Source organism: Psammomys obesus, unplaced genomic scaffold, assembly GCF_907164565.1.
Source record: "Psammomys obesus unplaced genomic scaffold, mPsaObe1.curated_primary_1811, whole genome shotgun sequence".
NCBI classification, from domain to species: domain Eukaryota; kingdom Metazoa; phylum Chordata; class Mammalia; order Rodentia; family Muridae; genus Psammomys; species Psammomys obesus.
In genome coordinates, this window is record NW_026592890.1 from 23,401,727 (window position 1) to 23,424,778 (window position 23,052).

At 41.7% G+C, this 23,052-nt stretch overlaps 1 protein-coding gene across 1 annotated transcript in view; it reads left to right on the top strand.

Moving 5' to 3' along the window:
* Window positions 1–23,052, top strand: part of Afg1l (AFG1 like ATPase) — a 151,516-nt gene that overhangs the window by 41,041 nt on the left and 87,423 nt on the right. The window contains exons 4-6 of the mRNA XM_055616202.1: window positions 2,092–2,193; window positions 3,645–3,775; window positions 15,230–15,329. Of these exons, the coding sequence (XP_055472177.1) occupies window positions 2,092–2,193; window positions 3,645–3,775; window positions 15,230–15,329 (333 nt within the window). The remainder of the gene's footprint in view (window positions 1–2,091; window positions 2,194–3,644; window positions 3,776–15,229; window positions 15,330–23,052) is intronic.

Sequence of the window (23,052 nt, forward strand, 5' to 3'; positions counted from 1 at the left end):
AATTCTGGAATTGTATGTGTGTGCCACAATGCCTCCTAGTTGAGTGCCTGTAGGGCCTCCCAAAGGGCCCTCACGTTCCCACGTGGAGCCCAGGCTGGAGACGGCATTGAAATCAAAGATTTGAATATCTAGCGGAAAAATGTCCTAACTCACCTGGGTGACAGACTGTGCTGCTGCTGACAGCCAGCACTTTGTGCTTTCTCTCGTTATGTTGCTGTTGTTGTTTTTAAATGCTTTCAGTGATTGAGCTTTTGCTTTATCAATTTCTTATTTTTATTATTTCCCTTCCTACATTTACTCTTTTTACTTGCTGCCTGTTCTGACTTTGTAAAATAGAGTAAGTTCCTGTTGATTTTAAAGTGTTGCTTTCTAATGTAAGTGCTTGCAGTCATAAAATCACCTCTAAGTGTTGCTTTGGCAGTGCTCATCAAATGTTCATATATTGTCTTTGGCTTTTCATTCTGTTTGAAACAAGATAGAAAGACAGAAAGTTATGAGGGTATGGGAATAATCTGTATAATCTAATCTAGGCCTAGAATATTTTTAGCTTTTCAGATTTACCACTGAGCAAGCTCACTCTTATAGATCTTTTTGAACTCTGGCTGACTGGTTCAACTCAGCCATTCTTGTGCAAACTCCTCTCCAAGATGACTGATTCAGTCTGGCTTCTCTCAGCTTTTGACTGAATTGTTCTGCTTGACTTTGAACTAACTCTAGCAGTCTGTTTTAATCTTCTGGCTCCTTCCCAGCATTCTCTGGTTGGTTCTGTCTTCACCTGTGCCTCACTTGTTCTCCCTTCAACCTGTAAAAATGTCCCAGTTAAATTACCCCTCCATTTCTCTCTTTGCACTGCTCTCCTAAATTTTCTTTTTTTTTTCCCCCCGGTTCCTATCTCTGTCAAATCTTTCTGTCAATTTGTCTGCCTCAAAATTAGACATTACTTTCAAAACATGGATTGGTCCTTCTTCAAACTGACATTACCTTCATTGTTTGGGATTAAAGGTGTGTAGTGAGCTAAGGGTGTGTCTGTCTTCCAGCCAGAGGGATTAAAGGTTTTTTACCTGTCTGCATTCCAGCCAGATCACAGAGACCTATGTCTTCAGATGTGATCCCTTGCCAGAGCAGCCATGTTTCTGAATTAGAATTCCTCTATAATTATCCCAGCCTTTTTATTGGATTATATGGTCTAGTTGTTTGATGGGATTGAAGACTACCATCTTACTTTTGTAGTCTGAGTCTTTCTTAGGTATTCTCCAGCTCCCTTGTTGCTTTTGTTTAAGATGCGGTTTCATATAGCCCAGGCTGGCCTCGGACTCTTTATATAGCCTAAGCTGGTTTTGAACTCCCGATCCTCCTACCTCAACCTCTGAAGGGCTAGGAGTGCAGGCCTGTGTTACTAAACCCTTCTTGTTCCTTTAGTTGTTGTTTTTAATTTAAAAATTAATTTATTGCGTTATTAGTTAACTTGCTTGTTTTTGTTTGTGCATGTGCCATGATGTGTGTGTAGAGGTCAAAGAACATGATATGGGAGTTTGCTCTTACTGTCCAGTGTAAGGGACCTGTTCTGGCTGTCAGGCTGGCTGTGCTCTCCCCTGCTGCACTGGCCTGCTTGCCCTGCTTGTCCTGCTCTTAGTCCCTGAAGACTGTTTTGTATATTCCTGTTTATTCTCATAATTAGTTTTTTTTTTGTATCTTTAGCATTTTTATTTTATTTATTCTATCTTGTGATTGTTTAAAACATTTTTATTGCATTGCAGTCTTCCTACGTGCTCTTGCAGCATGACTTACTAAGCTTACCACAGTGTCATGTTCAGCCATGTAAGACGGAAGAGCAATCTATAAGTCATGCCAGGTTATGAGCATACCTGTTACTGTTGACTACAGACAGAGTTATGACAAAAAGGGACACCAGTCTTTTAAAGCCGTCTCAGCCAGAAAAGCAAATGCCTCCAATTGAGCTCAGGAACAGCCTCTAGCTTCCCTGTGGAAGAGCGCTCTCATTATCTCAAAGCTAACGAACAATCATTAGTGTAATCAGCATATGCTGTTTAATAGTATACTTAACATTTTTTTTTAATTTTTATTTCTAAGGTACAGGGAAAACAATGCTGATGGACATGTTTTATAAATATGTGGAAACGGAGAGGAAGAAACGCGTCCACTTTCACGGCTTCATGCTCGATGTGCACAGAAGTAAGTTGGTGGCTCCAAGTGGCGGGCATTGTGGTAACTACAGAATAATTTTCCTTTTCAGTGAGTGAGCATATACACTTAAAAAAAAAATCAGGCCTTGGCTTGATATGAGATTTTCTTTGGTATCTTTTGTTTTGTGGCATATGGAAGAAGGGATGCATCTGGGGTTAGTTCTTAAGACTGATTCAGTGCTCCGCAACTGGAGCACAGAGGTTAGGCTTGGTGAAAATGGTGAAGACACAACTGTTTCAGGACGATTCTTTTGATTAGATTCCTAACCTTGTCACTTGTCTTGGAGGCACCAGTTTGTATCTGCATGTAGATCTTATAGCTCTGCTAAGAGGTCTTTCTGTCTGTCTGTCCTTCTAAGGTTTTTAAAAAAAATTTCTTTGCCATGCCATGCCATGCCATGCCATGCCATGCCATGCCATGCCATGCCATTCCATGCCATTCCATTCCATTCTATTGCTTTGTTTCAGATGAGGTTTTCTTTTGTTGCCCTGGCTGTTCTGAAACCTGATCTGTACACTAGGCTGTCCTTGAACTCAGAGATCTGCCTGCTTCTGTCTCATAGAGTACTAGGATAAAAGGCGTGTGCCACACCAGGCTTCTTGTTTGTTTGTTTATTTATTTATTTATTTATTTATTTTTCAAACAGCTGGATATAATCTCTGATCGTATGCATCGCCTCCCACTGGTGGGATTCCCATTTGCACCATCTTGCCTATCTCTTGATGTTTATAGATTATTTCATTTTAGGTTTGCCTATCAGCTATATCTTCCTAGAACAGGAACATTGCTCCCTCCCCCAAATACTTTTGGTGTTTATAGTAAATATGGTGAATTATCAAGAATGGTTTGTTTGCTCAGATGAAGCTTGTGGTAGCTCAATAACCAATTGGTTTTCCATCGTAAGGGGAACAGGGACTACTTCTGACAGGAACTCAATGGCAGGCTCTTTGACCTCCCCACCTCCCAAGGGAGGAGTAGTCCTGCTAGGCCACAGAGGAGGACTTTGCAGCCAGTCCTGAAGATGATCAAGAATGGTTTGAGTGTTTTGGGTTGGAGACAAGAGAACATTCTGATTAGATAGGCTGGACAAGATACATAGTTTCCAGCCACTTTCCCACCTCTACTGTCATCACTTACGCCCTCAGGACCACTCAGCTTGCTGATGCATCTAGCCACCTGTCATTGCTGTCCACAAAGTGATTCAACAATGAAATAGAACAGCCTTGAATTTTCCTTACAGTTGTAAAACTGTGATATTTAGGTAACTTGTTTTGAAGTAGAGAAAATGCAAAATGCAAAATGATTGAACTCTGTTGCGTGTAAATTTAAACTTAATTTTATGTACAAATTGACTTACCTTTAGAGATTAAAAGTATGTTCTAATTCCTTCAATTTTTCTATTATATAATATCGTGTCTGTTTTATTTTATACATTTAAGGGATACATCGCCTTAAACTGAGTTTGCCAAAAAGGAAGGCAGGATTCATGGCAAAGTCGTATGACCCGATAGCACCCATCGCTGAAGAAATCAGCCAGGAAGCTTGTCTCCTATGTTTTGATGAATTTCAGGTAAAGCAGATATTTTTCCCTTTTTTTTAAATATATAATTTTATTACTTTAGATTCTGTGTGTGTGTGTGTGTGTGTGTGTGTGTGTACACGCACAGACATGCAGGGATTTGTGTGTGAGTATAAGCGCTCACCAGAGCCAGAGGCATTCTGTGCCCTGGAATTGTGGTTACTGGTGGTTGTGAGCTGCCTGACATGGGTTTAGGGAGCAGAACTCAGGTCCTTGGCAAGAGCACTAAGTGCTCTGAGCCACTGAACCATCTCTCCAGCCCTAAGCAGAGAATTTTCATAGATACAAAATGGCGTATTGAATGAAGCATGAATATTTAAATTTTGCTCCTTGTGTTTTCATTATTTTATGAATCAATTTTACAAATTCTCTGTTACTACTTCAGATTTACTGTCTCGTTTAAAGTTTCACAGGCCATGGCTTACTCAGGATAAATTGGCCCCTGTTTCTGTGTGGCCACTGAGAAAAGAAACGTTTTACATAATTGTGCTTTAAGACCTATTTTGTTATTCATTTGCCAGTAAATATATGTCTGTATGCATGCCTGTGGGTTGTCCTGGGGGCCAGAATTGGGCATCAGATCCCCTGCAACTGGAGTTGCAGGTCATAGTGGTGCTGGGAACTGAATGGGAGTGCTCTGCAAGAGCTTCCCGCTACCTCTTATTAGGTGGAAGCTGGAAGAACAAGAAGAAATAGAACAGAGGGTCTACAAAGTACAAAGCCTGAAACACTAACTTATTTAAGAGAAGTTTGCCGACTTGTAAGTTAGAGTGAATGGCATATGTTTCCCTTCTTCTATACCGGACATAATATAATACAATTGTAAAATAGCATTTGGGTTTTAAAACCAAGTGATTGATGGCACCTCTCACTTTAACCTCAGAGGTACAATTTGTGATAAAGTATGGTGGTTTGAATGATAACTGTCCTCATAGACTCTGTGTTTGGATATGGTGGTGGAACTGTTTGGGAAGGATTAGCAGGTGTGGTCTTGTTGGAGGATGAGTGTTATTGGGGGTGAACTTGGAGGTTTCAAAAGCCCATGCTATTCTCAGTTAGCTCTCCTACATACAGATCAGGATGTAAGTTCTCAGCCGCCTGCCTGCTGTCATGCCAGGTCACCCTCTGCAACCGTGAACCCCAAACCACTTGGGAAGGAGGGATCTTATAATGGAAGATTTGGGTTCTTTGTATGTTATGTAAAAATGCTTTTGTTTTAATCCCAAGTGTGGGATTTTAGTTGGGCTATAGTTAGTCCATACGTGTTAATTGTGACCCATGAGGTGTGACCTTTGCTAGCTAATAATGGCCTTCCACAGGAGGCACAGAGAGGGGCGTGGTCTAACACTCTGAGAGTATAAACATGAGACCGAGCAACAGACTGGGAGGTGTTTAGTGGAGTTCGGTGTTGGTGTGTGGGGTGTAGCAGTTTGGAGAGACCAGAGACCAGAGATGGTGTGGTGGTTTGGAGCCGACAGACAGAGAGAGCCGCTTCAGGGTGTAGCGGTGTGGAGAAGCCTACTAGCTGCGTCTGCAGTTGATGTAGGTTAGTATAGAGCCCTAAAAGAACCCCTTGACCCTAACTAGCCAGGAGAAGTAAAGGGGTCTGGGCCCCCTCTCCCCACTAACCTTTTCTCTCTACTACTTAAGATTGGGGGTGTGTGAAAGGGATGTAGAGGCCTAAACACCCCAAATAGAGTAGAGTTTAAAACAAGAGCACCACAGGTGGCTTTCTGCTACAGGATCTTTCTTCTTTTTCTCTTCAGTCATATTAAGACAGCTTGGCGTTCACTCTTATATAAAGGTCTTCTTAGAGGGGCGAAGAGCGAGCACTCCTTGCCCCTCTAAGAAGCTGTGTTAAGCACACTAATGTAGGAGGAGAGGGTTCATTTAGTTGTTAGGAAGATGGCACCAAGTTAACAGTGACGATGCTTCTAAGAAGGCCAGTCAGTGATGATTAGCGTATAGCTAGGGCTTCGAAAGCTGTGAGAAAGCATCATGGCCAAGATGACTTACAGAAGACAGGGTTTATTTGGGGTTCTACAGGGATAGTAGTCCATGGTGACATATTGCAGGAGGCAGGAGGCAGGCAGCTGGAGCAGCAGCCGAGACCTTACATTTCAAATCACAAACAGGAAGCAGAGAGCTAACTCAAGGCAGCACCAGTCTTTTGAAACCTCAAAGCCAGCCCCTAGTGACACACTCTCTCCAGCAAGGCCACATCTCCTAATCTTCCCCTCACAGCCACCAACTGGGGATCAAGTCAGTATTCAAATGCCTGAGACTTTATGGGGAATATCTCATTCCTTCTATCATAATCAGGAAGGGCCATGTCTCCTCATTTGCCGTTATCATCCTCTTAACTAACATAGTTCTAAATATGGTAGTCTATGTAGTTAATTTTTTATTTCTTTTTAAAGATGTATTTATTTTACTTTATGTGTATGATTGTTTTGCCTGCAAAATACATCACATATGTGTAAATACATATATAGACAGTGCCCATGGAGGCCAGAAGAGGGCATTGGACCCTCTGAAATTTGAGTTATGGATGGTTTTGAGCCCCCTATGAGTCCTGGGACCAAAACTTAGGTTCTATCCAAGAATAACAAGTGTTGCTAACTACTGAGCCATCTCTCCAGCCCCTTTTATTTTCATTTTAACATTAATATTTTTAAATCAAGGATATGTTGATATTCAACCTTTGAAACATGGTTCGTGCTTTAAAACACAATAAAGCTTTTATGTCTCCATTTAGCTCCATAATATGCTTGTCATTTTCTCTACTATGACATGGGGATCTAGAGGTATCAGAATTTCCAAGATCCCATATAAGAATCTTTACCTCTGCTCTGTTGAGATGGCTCTGTAGGTAAAGATCCCTGCTGCTCAAGCCTGGTGACCCAGGTTCAACACCCGGAACTCACAGAGAGGTAGAAGGAGAGAACTGATTCCATACAGTTGTTTTATTTTTTTATTTTTTTTAATTATTTTTTTAAAGATTTATTTATTTATTTTACGTATATAAGTGTTCTATCTACATTTACACCTGCCAGAAGAGAGAATCAGTTCACATTATAGATGGTTGTGAGCTACCATGTGGTTGCTGGGAATTGAACTCATGACCTTTGGAAGAGCAGACAGTGCTCTTAACCACTGAGTCATCTCTCCAGCCCCATACAGTTGTTTTATGATGGCCACACCCAGACCACCCTTGCACATAAACGCACGTGCACACATTAATAATTATTTATAACTTTAAAAAAAAGAGTTGTTGGGCTGCTGAGATGGCTCAGTTAGGGCTTCTAAAGCTGTGATAATGTGTTTTGGCCAAGGTGACTTATAGAAGACAGTGTTTACTTGCACTAGCCTTATGGCTGGAATTTGGCTCCCAGGATCCATATGGTTGTCCTCTGATTTCCACATGTATAGTTTGACCCTCACATGCACCCACACATAAGTAATAAATAATAAAGAAATAGATTAGTAGATTAATTAGTATAATTTAAAAAAGAACTGTTACCTTTAACTTTAAAAATATGAAGTTAAAAACATTCAGAGAAGTAATTGTCACATGTTTATGGCATGAAAGATTTGAAAGACAGCATTAAGAAAGTTAAGGAACAGGGCTGGAAAGATGGCTCAGTGGTTAAGAGCACTGTCTGCTCCTCCAAAGGACTCGGGTTCAATTCCCAGCACCCACATGCGGCTCACAACTGTCTGTAATGCCCATTCCAATAGATCTGACACCTTCACATCAATGTACATAAAATAAAGTTTAAAAAATATATATAAAAAAAAGAAAGTTAAGGAGCACATACTTTGGATGTGCAAAGCAAGTGTCCCTGAAAAGGCTTTATAACAAGCAGGGCTGATGTGCCTGTTAGGCGTAGTAGGCAGTGTCTGGGCCCATGAGATCTTTGGGAATGCATGAAGGTGTTTTAACTTAGTTTCTTTTAAAATTCAAAGAATGAAGTAAGTATAGCCCGTATATTTATATTCATATTATATTTCTTTTCATTTCATTTCTTGTTGATGTGTACGTATGTATGCCTACATGAGTTTATATGCACCACGTGTGTGCAGATGGCCACAGAGGCCAGAGGGCACCAGAGCCCCTAAAACTAGAGTTACAGGCCGTTGTGAGTAGCGTAGCATGAGTGATGAAAAGTGAACCTGGGTTCTCTGCAACAATATTAAGTACTCTAACCACTGAACCATCTCCTTGGCCCCTAAATATAAAATTTCTTTCTTTTTTAATTTTAATTTTAGTGGTATGAGTAATTTTCCTGCCCATAGAGCTGTGCATCATGTGTGTGCATTACCCACAGAGGCCAGAAGAGGGCATCATGTTACCTGGAACTGGAGTTACAGACAGTTGTGAGCTGCCCTGTGGGAGCTGGGAATCAAACTGTGTCCTCTGGAAGAGCAGCCAGTGCTCTTAACCACTGAGCCATCTCTCCAGCAATGTATGTATTTGTATACTCTCTCTATATATAATATATATGTATATAACAACACAGTTATAGATTTTTGTTCTTTTTGGTTAATGAAGGATCCCATGAAGGTTTATGTTCTTGGGTACTCTCCATTAAGGTCATATTTGAGAAAGTTGACTAATGGGAGGAAGGATTCAAGAATAAATGTCTATGTTGCTGTTTAAACAAGCCCAGTCTTATGAGAGAAACACAGGCAACAAAGAAAGTTTTTCTTGTTCCATATTGAGTGTCTTAGTTACTTTTCTATTGCTGTGAAGAGACACCAAGACCACTTATAGGAGAAAGAGTTTGTTGGGGGAGGAGGGCTTGACAGGGTTTGACAGGGTTATACATGGTCACCATGGCAGTGGTGGGGGCGGAGGGCATGGAGGCAGGCAGATGTGATGTTGGAGCAATATCTAAGAACTTACCTCAGCAACCGTGAGGTACAGAGGGAATTAACTGGGAATGGTGTGGGCTTTTTTTTTTAATTTTTTATTAATTACACTTTATTCATTTTGTATCCCCCCATAAGCCCCTTCCTCCTCCCCTCCCGATCTCACCCTCCCTCCCCTTTCTGCATGCATGCCCCTCCCCAAGTCCACTGATAGGGGAGGTTCTCCTCTCCTTTCTGGTCTTAGTCTATCAGTTCTCATCAAAAGTGGCTGCATTGTCCTCTACTGTGGCCTGGTAAGGCTGCTCCCCTCTCACGGGGAGGTGATCAAAGAGCAGGCCAATCAGATTATGTCACAGGCAGTCCCTCTTCCCATTACTATGTGACCCACTTGGACACTGAACTGCCGTGGGCTACATCTGTGCAGGGGTTCTAGGTTATCTCCATGAATAGTCCTTGGTTGGATGGTGTGGGCTTTTTTAAACCTCAGAGCCCACCCCCCAGTGTCATACCTCTTTCAACTAAGCCACACCTCCTAATCCTTCCCAAACAGTTCCACCACCTGGGGACCAAACATTCAAACATATGAGCTCATGGGGACCATTCTCATTCAAACCACCACACTGAGTGAGAGAGGCTCATAAAAGAATCTTGCCTGCCAACACTCATTACAGAGGTCTGTGTCAACACCTGCCTCGTCCAAACCCGGTTTGATAGTTATCCCAGACACCTGAGTCTATATCACAGGACCTTTTCTGTCCTCCTGTGAAATAGACTGTGCCTCTCTATCAGCAGCTAGCCCACAAGCTTGTTAGCAACCTTGGACCTCTGCTTCTTATGAATTTGATCTAACTAGGGAAACACTTATATAAGAGACCCTGTTAGACCAGGGTACTTCTTTTCGCTATCTGCTCAGGCACTGCTTACTTAGGTAGTGTATTACAAATGAAAGTCTTTCAAATATATATTTTATTTTTTTATAAATTGGAACCTTTGATGGTTTGAGGTCTTGCCTCAAGGCTTTTTTCCCATTGTCCCAGTCAGGGTTTGAGGTTTCTCTTTAATGATGCTCTCTCTTAAATAGTTGCAGTTTTATACATATTTTGTCCACAAGCTTCTTTATTTATCTGTTTGGAGACAGGGTCTCACTATGTAGTCCCATTTGGCTTGGGACTCTATATAGCTCAGGCTGGCCTCAACCCAGAGTTGCATACCTGTGTCCTGAGTACTGGATTAGAGGCGTGCCTTGCTACAGCTGGCCATTTGTTTAAAGTTTTATTTATTGGGTTTTATCTGTATAGATGTTAGTCTGTGTGTATATCTATGTACCATATGCATGCTTAGTGCCCTTAGAGGCAGGGTGTCAGAGATCCTGGACCTGGAGCTCTCATGTGGGTGCTGGGAATCAAACCCAGGTCGTCTGGAAGTGCGGCCTGTGCTCAGCTCCTGAGCTCTGTCCCCAGCCTTCATTTCTTTATATTTATCTTAAGTGTATGAGTGTTTGCCTACATGCACTTAAGCCCATTGTGTGTGTGGCTGGTGCGCGCAGAGGGCACCAGATCTCCTGGAACCACTGCTTATGGACAGTTGTAAGTTGCCATGTGGGTGGCAGGAACCAAGCCTGGGTCCTCTGCAAGAGCAGCAAGTCTCTTAGTTGCTGAGCCATCTTTCCAGACCTTTGTCCACAGCTTTAAATTCCCTCAAGTTCTTTTCTTTGCCTAACTGAACTTTTTTTTTTAAACATCTGTCTACTGGTTTTTTTTTTTGTGTGTGTGTGTGTGTGTGTGCTCTGGTTTCCCACTATAAACCTGACATCAAGCAATAACCATGCCACAGTTGAATGTTGTGCTACATTGAATTTCTCCCAACAAATTAAAAATCCATGGCTTTTGAATGTAGCTTCATTTACAATTTGCAGGATATGAGCAGATCGGGCCACTGATGCCAGTGTAACAAAAAAGGCCTTTAGCCCATTTTCCAGTAGGGTCCTTTTGGTCTGAAACCTCGAGAACAGTCTCTACTGTCCATATTTTGGCATTCCGATCTTCCTGACTCCCACCAGAACAGTTGGTTAAGCTTTGCTTACAGCATTTCCTGACTGAGCATTGCTCCCCTTATGTATAATAATAGCACCTCTCAAGTAAACTCAGTTTTCTAGAACCCAAAGACTAAAACTTGATCCCATGGTTTCTCCTGTCAATGTCCTGAATTATCTGATCATTTTTAATTGATAATAGATGGAAATGATATCTTGCTACTTAATTTGCATTATTTTATGCATTAATGTAGATTTTTCTCATTTGTTTATTTACTAGGTAAATTAGTGTTTAAGAAGTGTTTGAGGTGTTGCTTGTTTACTTATTGGAATGTTAATTCTCTCTGTTCTCTATATTCTATATATGTGAGTGTGTTTGCTGGACATTGTTCCCAGGACCTCTTACATGCTCGACAAGCTATCTTCAAGCTGCATCTCAGCTCCTTGTGTATGTTCTGTAATATTGGCTGCTCTTTACCAGGTGCTTTCTATGTGCCTATATGTTTTCGTTGTTTGGTTTTGCTTTGTTTTTCTCTGTGACAAGGCCTCTCTGTGTAGCCCCAGCTACTCTGGAACATGCTTTGTAGACCAGGCTTCCTTCAAACTCACAGAAATCCATTTGCCTCTGCCTCCCACATGCTAGAATTAAAAGGCTGCTCCATCCTGTCTGGCCCCTATGTTCTAACAAAAGATTTATCTTAATTTTTAATTGTGCGCACACGTGAATAGAAATGTGGTTGTCTGTGAACTCTAGAAGAAATCATGGATTCCTGGAGTTGGGGTTATAGGCAGCTATGAGCTGTCTCTCATGGGTTCTGGGAACTGAGGTAGGGTCCCCTGGAAGAAGGAGAGCTTCTCGTAACTGTTAACCCTAAGGCTTGTGTTCTTAAACGCTGTACTGTGATATCTGTCCTTCCATTTACTATCAATATTCCATATAGCAATGCATTACTAATGGAATTATAGGCATGTATACACTATCTATAGATAATAACCCTAGTTAATGGCTCTTGAGAGTTTAAGATATGCCTTACTAAAGTTTTGCAACTAAGTATTGTTGCTGCTTTCATTGTTTTGATGAGGAAATGGAGAGTTAGATAGGTTATGTAACTTCACTGTGGTCATAGAGATGACGCAGCTTAGCTTCAGCATTCTGAATCCTAACAGCTGTTATGAATTTTCCTGGGTGCACAAAGCCTTGTATTATGTGTTTAAATATCTAGTGAGGTGGTTTGGAATGGTAGGTTTTTTGTTTTTATTTTGTTTGTTTGTTTTTCGAGACAGGGTTTCTCTGTCTGGCCCTGGCTGTCCTGGAACTCACAAAGATCCACCTGCATCCGCCTCCGCTGTGATTAGAGGCGTGTGCTATACCACCACCCAGCTTGGTTGGTGTTCTAATAACGGAACCTAAAAGTCATCCTTAAGCCTACTATAATACTTGCTGGATTTATTAGAAACGATTTTTTAGGTGCTTTATTCTTCGTGACAGTATGCTTGCAACTACCACTTTACTTTTAGAATGGAATCATGTCATTAGTCTTGCTGGTTTTGATATTTATTATTGGCCTTTAGTGTGATGGTGACAAATATAATCTTTATTTTGTGGGAGACGAAATAAATGGAACTCTTGCTGCATAAAAGCAAGGACATACACTTTCTGTCCATGCTCTTGAGTTGAAGGCATTTTTAAGGTTCTATTTCGGCAACACTTAGCTCACATTTGGCAGGGTGAATTCTCTCTCCGTCTTTATCAAGTATGACATCTCAGATACGCTTCTTAGTTTGGTTGAGGGATGTGTCTAGATAGACTGTTTTATTTTTTTTTCTTCAGTGTGTTTAGTGGCTGAAGTAGAACAATACTTAATTCTTACGATTTTCTTTCAAATATTTATTGTGTCTTTTTTGAATATTTATGTTACCTGCCAAACCACTTATAATTCTGAAAACGTCAGATCACGGAGGGAAGAGATGTCTTACTAATATAGTATTAAAAAAGCATTTTGTTGTGCAGGATGCTGTGTAAAATTCTCGTTCTTAAACTATCAATATCCTTCAACAGTTACAGTTAACTGTTTTTAATAAAGCAGTGCTATTAAAAACTGGTAATAAAAAGTAGGTGCTTGTTTTTGTGCTAATACTAATTACTGATAATGCATGCTTCTGTTTGTCACTCATTCCGTGGCACTGTACCAATCAGTGGGTGACTGAGACTCAAGCACTTATACATGTAAATGAATTACCTTTTTTCCCTCCTTTTTTTACTTAAGTGAGTCACGATGGAAGGCAACTCTAGGTCATAAAGATCTCGTCTCTTTAATGCTAATGAAATGTCTCCGCCCTCTGCTTGCAGACTACCCTTATTGGTAATCTGTAGTCTTGTCTTTTGTTCCTGGTGGTAATGAGATGCTGGGTGCTGAACACCCCAGCTCCCAAGAATGTGGGGCCAATTGTCTTCTGTTCACTTACACTGTAAAATTACTATTCCCCAGGAAAGCTGGACAAGTGTGGGGCCAAGATCAAAGAGTGTACCCTGGCATCCAGCTGCACCAAGTGACTCCTGCTTTAGTAATTAGTCATAGCTTCACCAAGTTAATTTTCTCAGCTAGCACAAAAACATTCCATAATGTAAAAAGAGCCAAGTGGAAGGCGACCGCAAGCCTTGGCTGTCTGTTCCATCCATTTCTGGTTGAAGCTTTTGCACTGTATTACCAGCTGACTATTCTACTCTGAACCTCGGCTCACACAAGCTATTTTTCATTTTTTTTTGTTCCAAAAATCATTATGGACATTGTCAAAGGACTGCCTTTATTTTTAAGTATTAAGTAACATTTCACTGATTATTTTTATTTTAAGGTAAATGCATGGGGTGGGTAGACCTGGCTTTAAAATTGAATTGAAAAATGCAGTGGCTGCTGAATTTTGCAAGCTCGTTCTGTCCCCTCATCAGAAATGCCACTGGTGTTTAAGCGTTTGAAAAGAACCTTCTCTATGAATGTTTTTGTGGAAGCAAAATTTGTCCGTGATCCTGAGCTCAGTGGAGCGCCACCAGCAGCTCTTTCTTCTTTCTTCTCTTCGGTGAATCTGTGAAGTTCCAGGAGTCCTTTTATAAGGCATTTTCAGTAGTTTCTCTTAGCTAATATGTTCTTAAGTCATTGCTTGAGACAAAAAGAACTCCCGCCGCCCCTCGTGGTTTGGTTTTGTTCAGGTGGGTAGAAAATGCTTCGCTGTCTCAGTAAAGATCCGGGCCATAGATGGGAGAAGGAGGTTAGACCTGGGCAACTCAGGTTTGACTGGCAGTGTTACAGTGGGTCAGTCGGTAACTTGTCATTTCTTGATCAAACAGGAAGATTTCCATGAGCTTCCATATCCTGTAAGAGAAGGAAAATAAAACGTGATGAATTAGTTAACACATGTAAGGCAAATGCTGCTGAGAGTCTTTGAAATTTGCTAGTAAAGAAAGTCGTAGTGTTTTTCTCCCGGGACGTCTGAGACCCATGTTGGCACTCCGCAGCTGCAGCGGTCAGTGGGCATCGTTAGGTTGTGTGTGGCGTTTCCCCCCTCGTTTGCTGATTTCTTTGCGAACTGTGAAAGCCTCTTTAAAAAGTTCCCATTAAGTGGACTTGTCGATTATGAATTTGAACAAGAAATCATTTTAGGAGCAATGAGTAGTGGCGCTCCTGTCGCCTAACGGAGTTTTGCCTGCACTGTGCCCTGTTTTATCTGCACTTTTGGTTTTGCCAGGGGTTGTTCTAAAGCACCATATTAACCGTCCTTGTAAGGGATGGATTTATTTTTATTTTATTTTTATTTCTTTTTAGCAGGAATATTTGTGTTCGGGAGGTTAGCAGAGGCTGGCATGCTGGAAGTGACTGCGGTGCCTTTGGATTATTCATGGACAGTAATAGAAGGCACTTAAAAAGAACAATGAAATTGCTTATTTCTGTGATGGACCATCTGTTGAATTGTTTTGTGCAACAATTGCACAATAGTATCTATGTCACATCATTCTATTTTCAACAGCAGCTGATTATGTCTCACTGGCTACTTGTCCTTATTTCTGAAGTCCCATGACCATTAAAAGTCACCTTTCCAGGGACCTTTGCCAGAAAGGTATTAGGAATTGCAAATAGCCTGTGTATTTTAATGTTGTTTTTCTTACTCCCCCAACTTTTGTGTGCGTGGGGGTTGGTGGTAGGGGTAGCGGTATAAGGAGAGTTGGTCATGTTTTAATTAATTGGATTTTCTAAATGTTTAGGACAATTTTCTATGCTTTCCACATGTAGTTGATAAAGAAGTTAGCACAGAACCATTTGATAATTTGGGTAAAAATGATTGACTTAAAGCAAAGGAAGTGTGAGCTTAAGAGACCGTTCTCTGGCCTTTCGTACTTTTAATTATCTACTCTTCTCTTCTGGATGATAATTAGAATTTTCCTCTTGGAATTCACTTCCATCTAAAAAAAAAAAAAAAAGAGCCATTAGCAAATTTGTTAGAGCAGAAGTGAAATTAAAATAAAACAAATGTTTTGTTGTCCGCAGGTCACTGACATTGCTGACGCTATGATTCTGAAGCAGCTTTTTGAAAATCTGTTCAAAAACGGGGTCGTCGTTGTGGCAACGTCCAACAGGCCCCCGGAAGGTAATACCAGCATCGTGCTTCCCCAGCCAGTTAGATGGAGACTTAAGACGTTTTCAGAAACCCACGTTTCTGTAGTGATTTTCTTGTGTTTGTAAATCTGATGACTTCACTTACCCTTGGTTTTATAATAGGCTTAATTCAAAAAATCAGTCTGACTTTGCTTTTAAAAACATTTCTATTTTTTAGCAAGCTGAGCATAGTTGATCCCCATGCCGGATATAATCCCCCAACACTAGACACATGATATATATGTATAAAAATGCAAGTCTTTATGGCTGCTTTTTATGCCATAAAAGAAAGCCCAATGAAATGAAAAACTCTTAATTAAATTTTAGAAAAAGATGAAGCTCACTTTCATAAGTAGTTTTTTTTTTTTTTAACTACTTCACTTAATTTATCATTTCTAAAAAGGCACTTGTGGCTTATTAGGAAAGTATTTAAGAATTAAAATACAAGTAGTAGTTAGACAAAAGTAACATGTTTAAAATCTTGTATTATTATTATTTTTTTTTTAGCTCATCATGTGGTCAGTTAAAGGTCAGGAATCCAAAACAATACTTTACAGGGTACTGTCAGGTCCTTGCTCGGACGTTCCTTTCCAGAGGGGCCCAGCCTTGTCTCGCTGATTGAGCAACTAGACCTCTTAATCACCTGGTACTTTCTTTTACCTTTCTCTCTCTTTTTTTTACAACACACTTATATTTTACTTTACTTACTGTGTTTTCGGCTCATTGTCTGCCCAGAATGATGCAGCTTTCTGAGGGCACTGGTGGGCGTCTTTTATCTCCATGCATGGATGTGGGTGTGTCCTAGGTACTTGGGTGTGTGGCTGTGCCTGGCACACAGATGGGTTTCAGTGAGAGGCCTCAGGCTGGGTATGAAATTCGTGTGTTTCTGCAAGGATCCCTAGCTGCAGTGGAGCATAGATTGTAGGGCTGAATTTTTTAGACTGGGAATAAGGACTGAGAAGGACCCAATCCTTAGATGGGACTGTGGTAAGATATGGTCAGATGCTGTTTCTGTTATAGGCAGAGTCAACAGGGTTTATGGATGCACTGGATCTTAGGGAATGGAAAACAGAGACAAAGCAAGCAGTCTACCACTGAGCTCTCTCCCTGTCCTTCAAGAGCTTTATAAAAAATTAAGTTACTGGGCATGGTAGTACAAACCTTTAATCCCAGCCCTTGAGGGGGGTGGGGGGGGGCAGAGGAGCTCTGTGAGTTCAAGGCCGGCCTAGACTACAGGCCAGAACTATACCCAGAGAAACCCTGTCTTGGAAAACAAACAAAAAAAAAAAAAAAGAAAGAAAGAAAGAAAGAAAGAAGGAAAGAAAGAAAGAAAGAAAGAGAAGGAAAAACAAAAAGCCAGAAAGGGGGAGGCGTTGAGAGTTGGGGTGGGTTGGATGAGATGCCCCTCTTAGGCTCGCATATTAGATGTGTCAGCACACCCCAGACCTAGAGTCTCTTTTCTCTACCTGCTGCCTCCGGGTCAGAATGTAATACTCAGCTACTGCTCCAGCACCATGCCTCCCTGCACGCCATCACACTCCCTGCCGTGATGACAGCGGCCTAAACCTCTGAAATTGTCATCAAGCCCCCAGTCGAGTGCTTTCCTTCCTAAGACTTGCCCTGGTCACGGTGTCTCTTCACAGCAATAGAACACTGCCTAAGACAAGAGAAGCAGAGGGAGACGCCTGATGTGGACCTGTAACCTCCACACATGTGTGTCCTATTGTGTACATGCAACCCCACACATGTGCATGTGCAGGTAGCACTGCACGTGCAGACAGATGCTAGCTCATTCGACCAAGTGAAAATGATGTTTGCCTTCACTATAGCTGGCTCAGCAATGCTATCAGACTTTCTTCGTTTAATGGTAGAGCTATGCTCCTAAGTAGCAAGTACTAATCTAGGGAGTTCTAGCGAGGATTGCTGAAGGAAAAGTTGTACTTGGTGGTGTAGGTGTTCAGTAAAGCAAGGCAGTCAGACGGAGAGGCCAAGGGACATTTTGGAGCTCAGAGTTTGTAGGTGTGAACAAAGTCCCTGCTCTGTCAGATGTGCTGAAAGTGAGCTGGAGCTACCATTCAGAGAAGTCCCGGTGACTTCAGGGTGCAGAGGTGCAGCGGATGGACACTAGCCAAGTGACAGCCTTTTCTCCACAAGCTCTAGACTATCTCCTATTGGCAGGGTGGACAAAAATCATCTATATTTATCATTAGGTAGTTTTGGCTAGCCTTGCACTCACTACATAGCTTAAGTTGGCTTTGTTTGTTTGAAGAGACAGGGTTTCTCTGTGTACCCTTGGCTATCTTGGAACTCACTTTGTAGACCAGGCTAGCTTCAAACTCAGAGATCCACACCCGCCTCTGCTTCCCTAGTGCTGGGATTAAAGGCGTGCACCATCACTACCTTGGTGCCAGGCTGGCTTTTAACCGTTTGTGGTCTTCCTGCCTCAGTTTTTTGAGTGATAGAATCAAGTATCTTAATATTTTAATGCAAAGGCATGGTAGTACACACCTGTAATCCAGAAGGCTGAGTGAAAGTTAAAGGCCAGCCTAGGCTATGGAGTAAGTTCTAGGTCAACCAGATTCATAGGGAGAGACACCATTTCAACAAAACAACAACAAAATTCTTCCACACCCATCAAATTAAAAATTTTAACACAAAGAATATGACACATATGTGAATGTAAATATGCTTGTTGATATGTGTAAGTTCATTTGTGTGTGTGCATACTTTTATTGATGAAGAAAAGGACAGACTATTAGGAAAAGACAAAATGATAACAGATCCATGGTCTCATGGGCTGGGCTAGGAGATTTTGATAAAAAAACGGGCAACAGGAGAGTATTTGTTGGTGTATTGGAATTCTTCTGTATCTTGATCACGATGGTGGTTATACGTGTTAAAACTCACGCAACTGTATTCCATCCACAAAAAATAATGTTATCCTGTGTAAGTTGAGAATAACTGCTCTGGCTTGTTTCTCCTTGATGGCTGTGAATGATCTAACTGCCCCAGTTGGAGGTTCTTCTTTCCAACCCTGAGAACACGCAGCTTTTCCTGCAGGTTATGGCCTTGGGCCAGGGCCCCAGATTAGTGAGCTACCCAACACTGGGAAGAGTAGCTTGGGGCTGTGATCCTGCGCTGGTGTGGTGGGGAACAGGAGGGTTGCCCGTGAGTCTGAGGCTAAGTTACATAACAAGTTCCAGGCCAGCCAGGGTTACACAGGAGACCTTTTCCTTTTCCAGCCCTCTAGATAGCACATTTCTCAGATGGCTGTAGACCAGCTGGGGAAAGACAGTTCTTGGCAGGGAGCTAGGCAATGCTGAGTGGCGGGAAAGAGAGTAGCGTATTGGAGGCGCTCAGAAGACAACCGGTATGACCAGAAGCAGGGAAGTATAGGATAAAGCTGGAGCAAGATTTTGTAAAGCAACAATAAGGATTCTGGATTCTGTTGTAAGAGATAACCTAAGCCACTGAGCCTCAAGCAGGACTGACAAGATCCCACTCGGGGAGGCGGCTTTGGCTATAATTTGACGAAGGGGTTTCTGTGTTCAGGATAGTAGTGTGGCAGACCCAGGTAGACCTGTTAAGAAGCTTCTGTAGAATAGCAGGCAGGAAGTGGCTATGTCTTGGTACCAGACAGTGGTTCTCCGATGGGGACTGTTTGGCTTGAAGGATATTTAGCAGTGTCTGGCTGTTCTACCCAAGTGCAGGGCACACTGGCAGGCAGCAGGGTTGAGGCTGGGACTGCTGCCAGAGACATTGTTAGTGCAAAGAGCTATTCTTCATGCAAAGAACCACGTGGGCCAACATGTCAGGAGCGTGCAGAATAAGAAACCTGGTATAGGGTAATGGCAGGGAATTTGCAGGGAACAGTGAGGATAGAAACCCACAATTAAAATTTCACGTACATAATTTCCATGTTTTATGTTCTGAAATGAAGCTTTTCTGTTTTTATAATACTCCAAATTTTTCTCATTTCATGATATTCCAGTAAAAAAGAAAAAAAAAAGTAGAATTAATTGGATGGTGACTGAACAAGTGAGCAGGTCAGTAGATCAAATTAGTTAAAAATTCAGAATTAACTTAATGATTAAACTTGCAAACTCTCCTTTAAAAAACAGGAGTACAGTGTTAAAGGGAAATGGACTGTGTGAGTCGAATGACTGTTCTTCATTATCAGTATCATGAAAGCTGTCCCCAAGATTGAGCCTAGAGCTGTAAGGAGGACATTAGAATTTGGTTTTGGCTTTTTAAAAACTTGAAAATATTTATTATTATTACTATGATTATTATTTTATATATATGGTGTTATTTTATGTGTATGGTGTCTGTGCACTACCCGCATGCCTGGTACCGTTGGAGGCCAGAAGAGGGTGGTGGATCCCCTGGAACTGGAGTTACAGACGGTTGTAAGCCACCATGTGGGTGTTGGGAAGCAAACTCAAATCCTCTGCAAGAGCAGCCAGCGCTGTTGCTGCTGATCCGTATGTGTGTGCAGGCACATAAGGGTGCTTGCTGTGGTGAACATGTGGAGGTCTGTGGACAACTGGTGGGGATTTGTTCTCTCCGTCTACCGTATGGTTCTCAGGAATTGAACTCAGGTCGTCAGGTTAGGAGGAAAGTGCCATTACCCACTGAATCACCTTGTTGGCTCAAATTTCTGTTTTCTATGTACATTTTATAATAAAAATGAATTAGGTAGCATTACAGTGTCCTGACTAGAATAACTTGAATAATCCATTTATTTTAGATCACCAGGCAACACTGTTATGGATTTTTGTTCAGATCTTTGTGGTCATCGTAAACACAGGATAACACTGTGAGTTAGCTACCAGTGTGTGCACAATCACATTTACGCTATTTATTTTACCACTTAGAGGGAAAAAAATTAGCTGGGTGTGATGGTTTAATATCCCATGCTTGAATTCCAGAATTTGGGGGGCAGAGGTGGGCAGATCTTCGTGAGTTTGAGACCAGCTGGGCTACAGAGCAAGTTCTAGACTTTTCAGAGCCAAACAGGGAGACCCTGTCTCAACAAAACAAAAGAACAACAACAGCAACAATTCAGTGGCCTTTACAACAAAGACTGAAAACACATTTAGAAAAATCTAACGCCTTTCCCAGTAGAGTTATTTCATAAAGGGTGAGTAGAGTTATCTCTCTAATAAGATATTAGATCTATGTGTTTTGATTCAAAAGACAGAATTACACTTAGCAGTGAAATTATGGAATGTTTTTGCTGAAGTTTTATGAGCTTGTCAAGATCCACAACTATAGCTTTTTTTCATTTTTGAAAATTAATTCTTTGAGAATTTCAGACAGCATATTTTGATCATATTGACCTCCACTCTTCTTTCTAACTATTCCTAGATCTGCCTCCTCCTTCCCACCAATCCCCAACTTTGTGTCATTTTTTAGAATAACAGATTGACTCCAGTTTGTGCTGTGCACGTATTTCTGGGTGGAGGGCCTTTCACTGGAGTGTGCTTGACCCACAAGGGGCCACAACCTTAAAGAAAAACCAACTCTCCCAACCGCGGATGCCATTACTTGTGCGTGGCTCCTCAATTAGGTATAGTGGCTGGTGAACCCCCTTGGACTCCATGTTGGAGGGCTGACCAGCTTGATCTTGCACAGGCTTCGTGCAGGCATCCACAGCTGCCATGAGTTCATGACTGCAGCCGTCCTGCCCCATCCAGAAGACAGCGCTTTGTTCAGATCTACATAAACAGAAAACAGCATAGCATTAGAGCACTAGCAGATATTGCCGCGTTAAATATGGTAACTAAAGGCACAAGAGCAACAGCTTTTTAAAATAGATGAGCAGCCAGAGCAAAGAGACATATGCTTCAGGAAATTTCAGTTTTGTGTTTTTTGAAAGTTAGAAGCTCGGTGTGGTGGTCCGTACCTGTAGTGCCAGCAGTAGGGCATGGTGGTCCATGTCTGCGAGCCAGCATGAGGTAGGGTGAGTCAGGAGGAGGCTAAGCGTGAGGCCACATGGCTACCTAGTGAGATTCTGTCCCAAGGGAAGGAAAACATAGTCTGTATGAAGAAGAAAAAAAATATATTTAAGATTTAAAAAGGCAACAAATTGAGCTGACTACTTGTTTACTGAGAGGTCATCTGAAATAAAGAAAGCTGATAAATTAAGAGGATATTAAATCTTAGAGGTGCCAAAGTATAAACATGAAACTATAGGAAGTGAAATGAGTGATGTTTGGAAGACAAACTTAAGATGTTTGGTAGAATATAGGGCCAGAGAACAGAGAAATGAACAGTGGAGAAGGAAGTTACAATAAAGAGCATGTGTGTGATGGGATTCATCAAAGAGAACTGTGTGAAGTGAGGAAAGTCGCTCAGACAAGGAAGTGGTAAGACACTAATTCTGACCGCTGCTGAGGGGACTTATAGACACCGAGTGGCAATGTCATCATTTTGTGTGGCCCGAGGCAGCTTCACACTTGAGATCTTCCTGCCTCTGCATCCCAGATGCTAGGGTTTCAGATCTGAGCAGCACTGTCCAGTTTTCTTTACAATTTAAAATATTCCTTTTACTTTCTAAATTACTGGGGGGAAAAAAAAGGAATTCAAGAATGCTTCTCAGAACAAAATTTATAGAACAACCCAAATGTATAAATAAAAATGGTGCAACGGGGGCTGGAGAGATGGCCCAGTGGTTAAGGGCGCTAGGTGCTCTTCCAGAGGACCCGGGTTCAATTCTCAGCACCCACATTCCAGTTCCAGAGGATCTAACACTCTTACACCAATGTACATAACATAAAATTAAAATTAAAACTTAAAAAAATATGTGCAACAAGATTAATTGAGTCAGTGACAGGAAATACCATGGGTAGCATTTCTCTATTGAACCTCTTTTGAGATAAGCAAGCTCCTACCTAAGAGACCTTTTTGCAGATAGCAGAAAGAAACCCCAAGCACAATACTCAACCCAATTATCTGATGGTTCTGGAGAGTGAAAAAAGCAGACAGATTCCAGAAGAAGACAGAACGTAGAGTAGGGCCCAGTGTGGGCTTTGGGGCATGGCAAAATCATTGCTGCGTTGGCATCTGTGGTTGTTTGAAAACCCACAGATCTTATGGTCTGAAGAAACAGAATAAATAGTTTGAGGTGAGGAGTTCTGCTCCACAGAGAACTAGACTGAGATAGCTTCAAGTTCTGTGTGCAAATCCTACCTGAACCTGAGACTTCAAAACCATGCCTGGTGGCATAACATATCCATTCTCTCTCTGTCTCTCTCTCTCTCTCTGGTTTTTCGAGACAGGGTTTCACTGTGTAGCCTTGGCTGTCCTGGAACTCACTCTAGATTTGGCTGGCCTCAGCCTCCCTGAGTGCTGGGATCACAGGTGTGCACCACCACCACCCAGCTCTCATCTCCATTCTCAACTTGATTAGCCTTAGAAGCATCTGCAGAAGATTAGAAGGGTTCACCTCTGAGTCTGACTATAAGGCATTTCCAGAGATAATTAACAAAGGGGAAAGACCATCCTGATTTTGGGTAGCAGCAACCCAGGCTGGAGGCCCAGCTGATAGGGGAAAGGGCAATCTCGGAGCTTGGGTGCTCTCTGATTATCAGCTGCTGTGAGGAGATCTCATGTGGTCTGCCACACCCTCCTTGCCATAATGGAGTTCTAGAAACTTCTAAAATATGAGCCCAAATACTCTTCCCTCAAGTTGTTTTTCCTGTGTGTTTTGT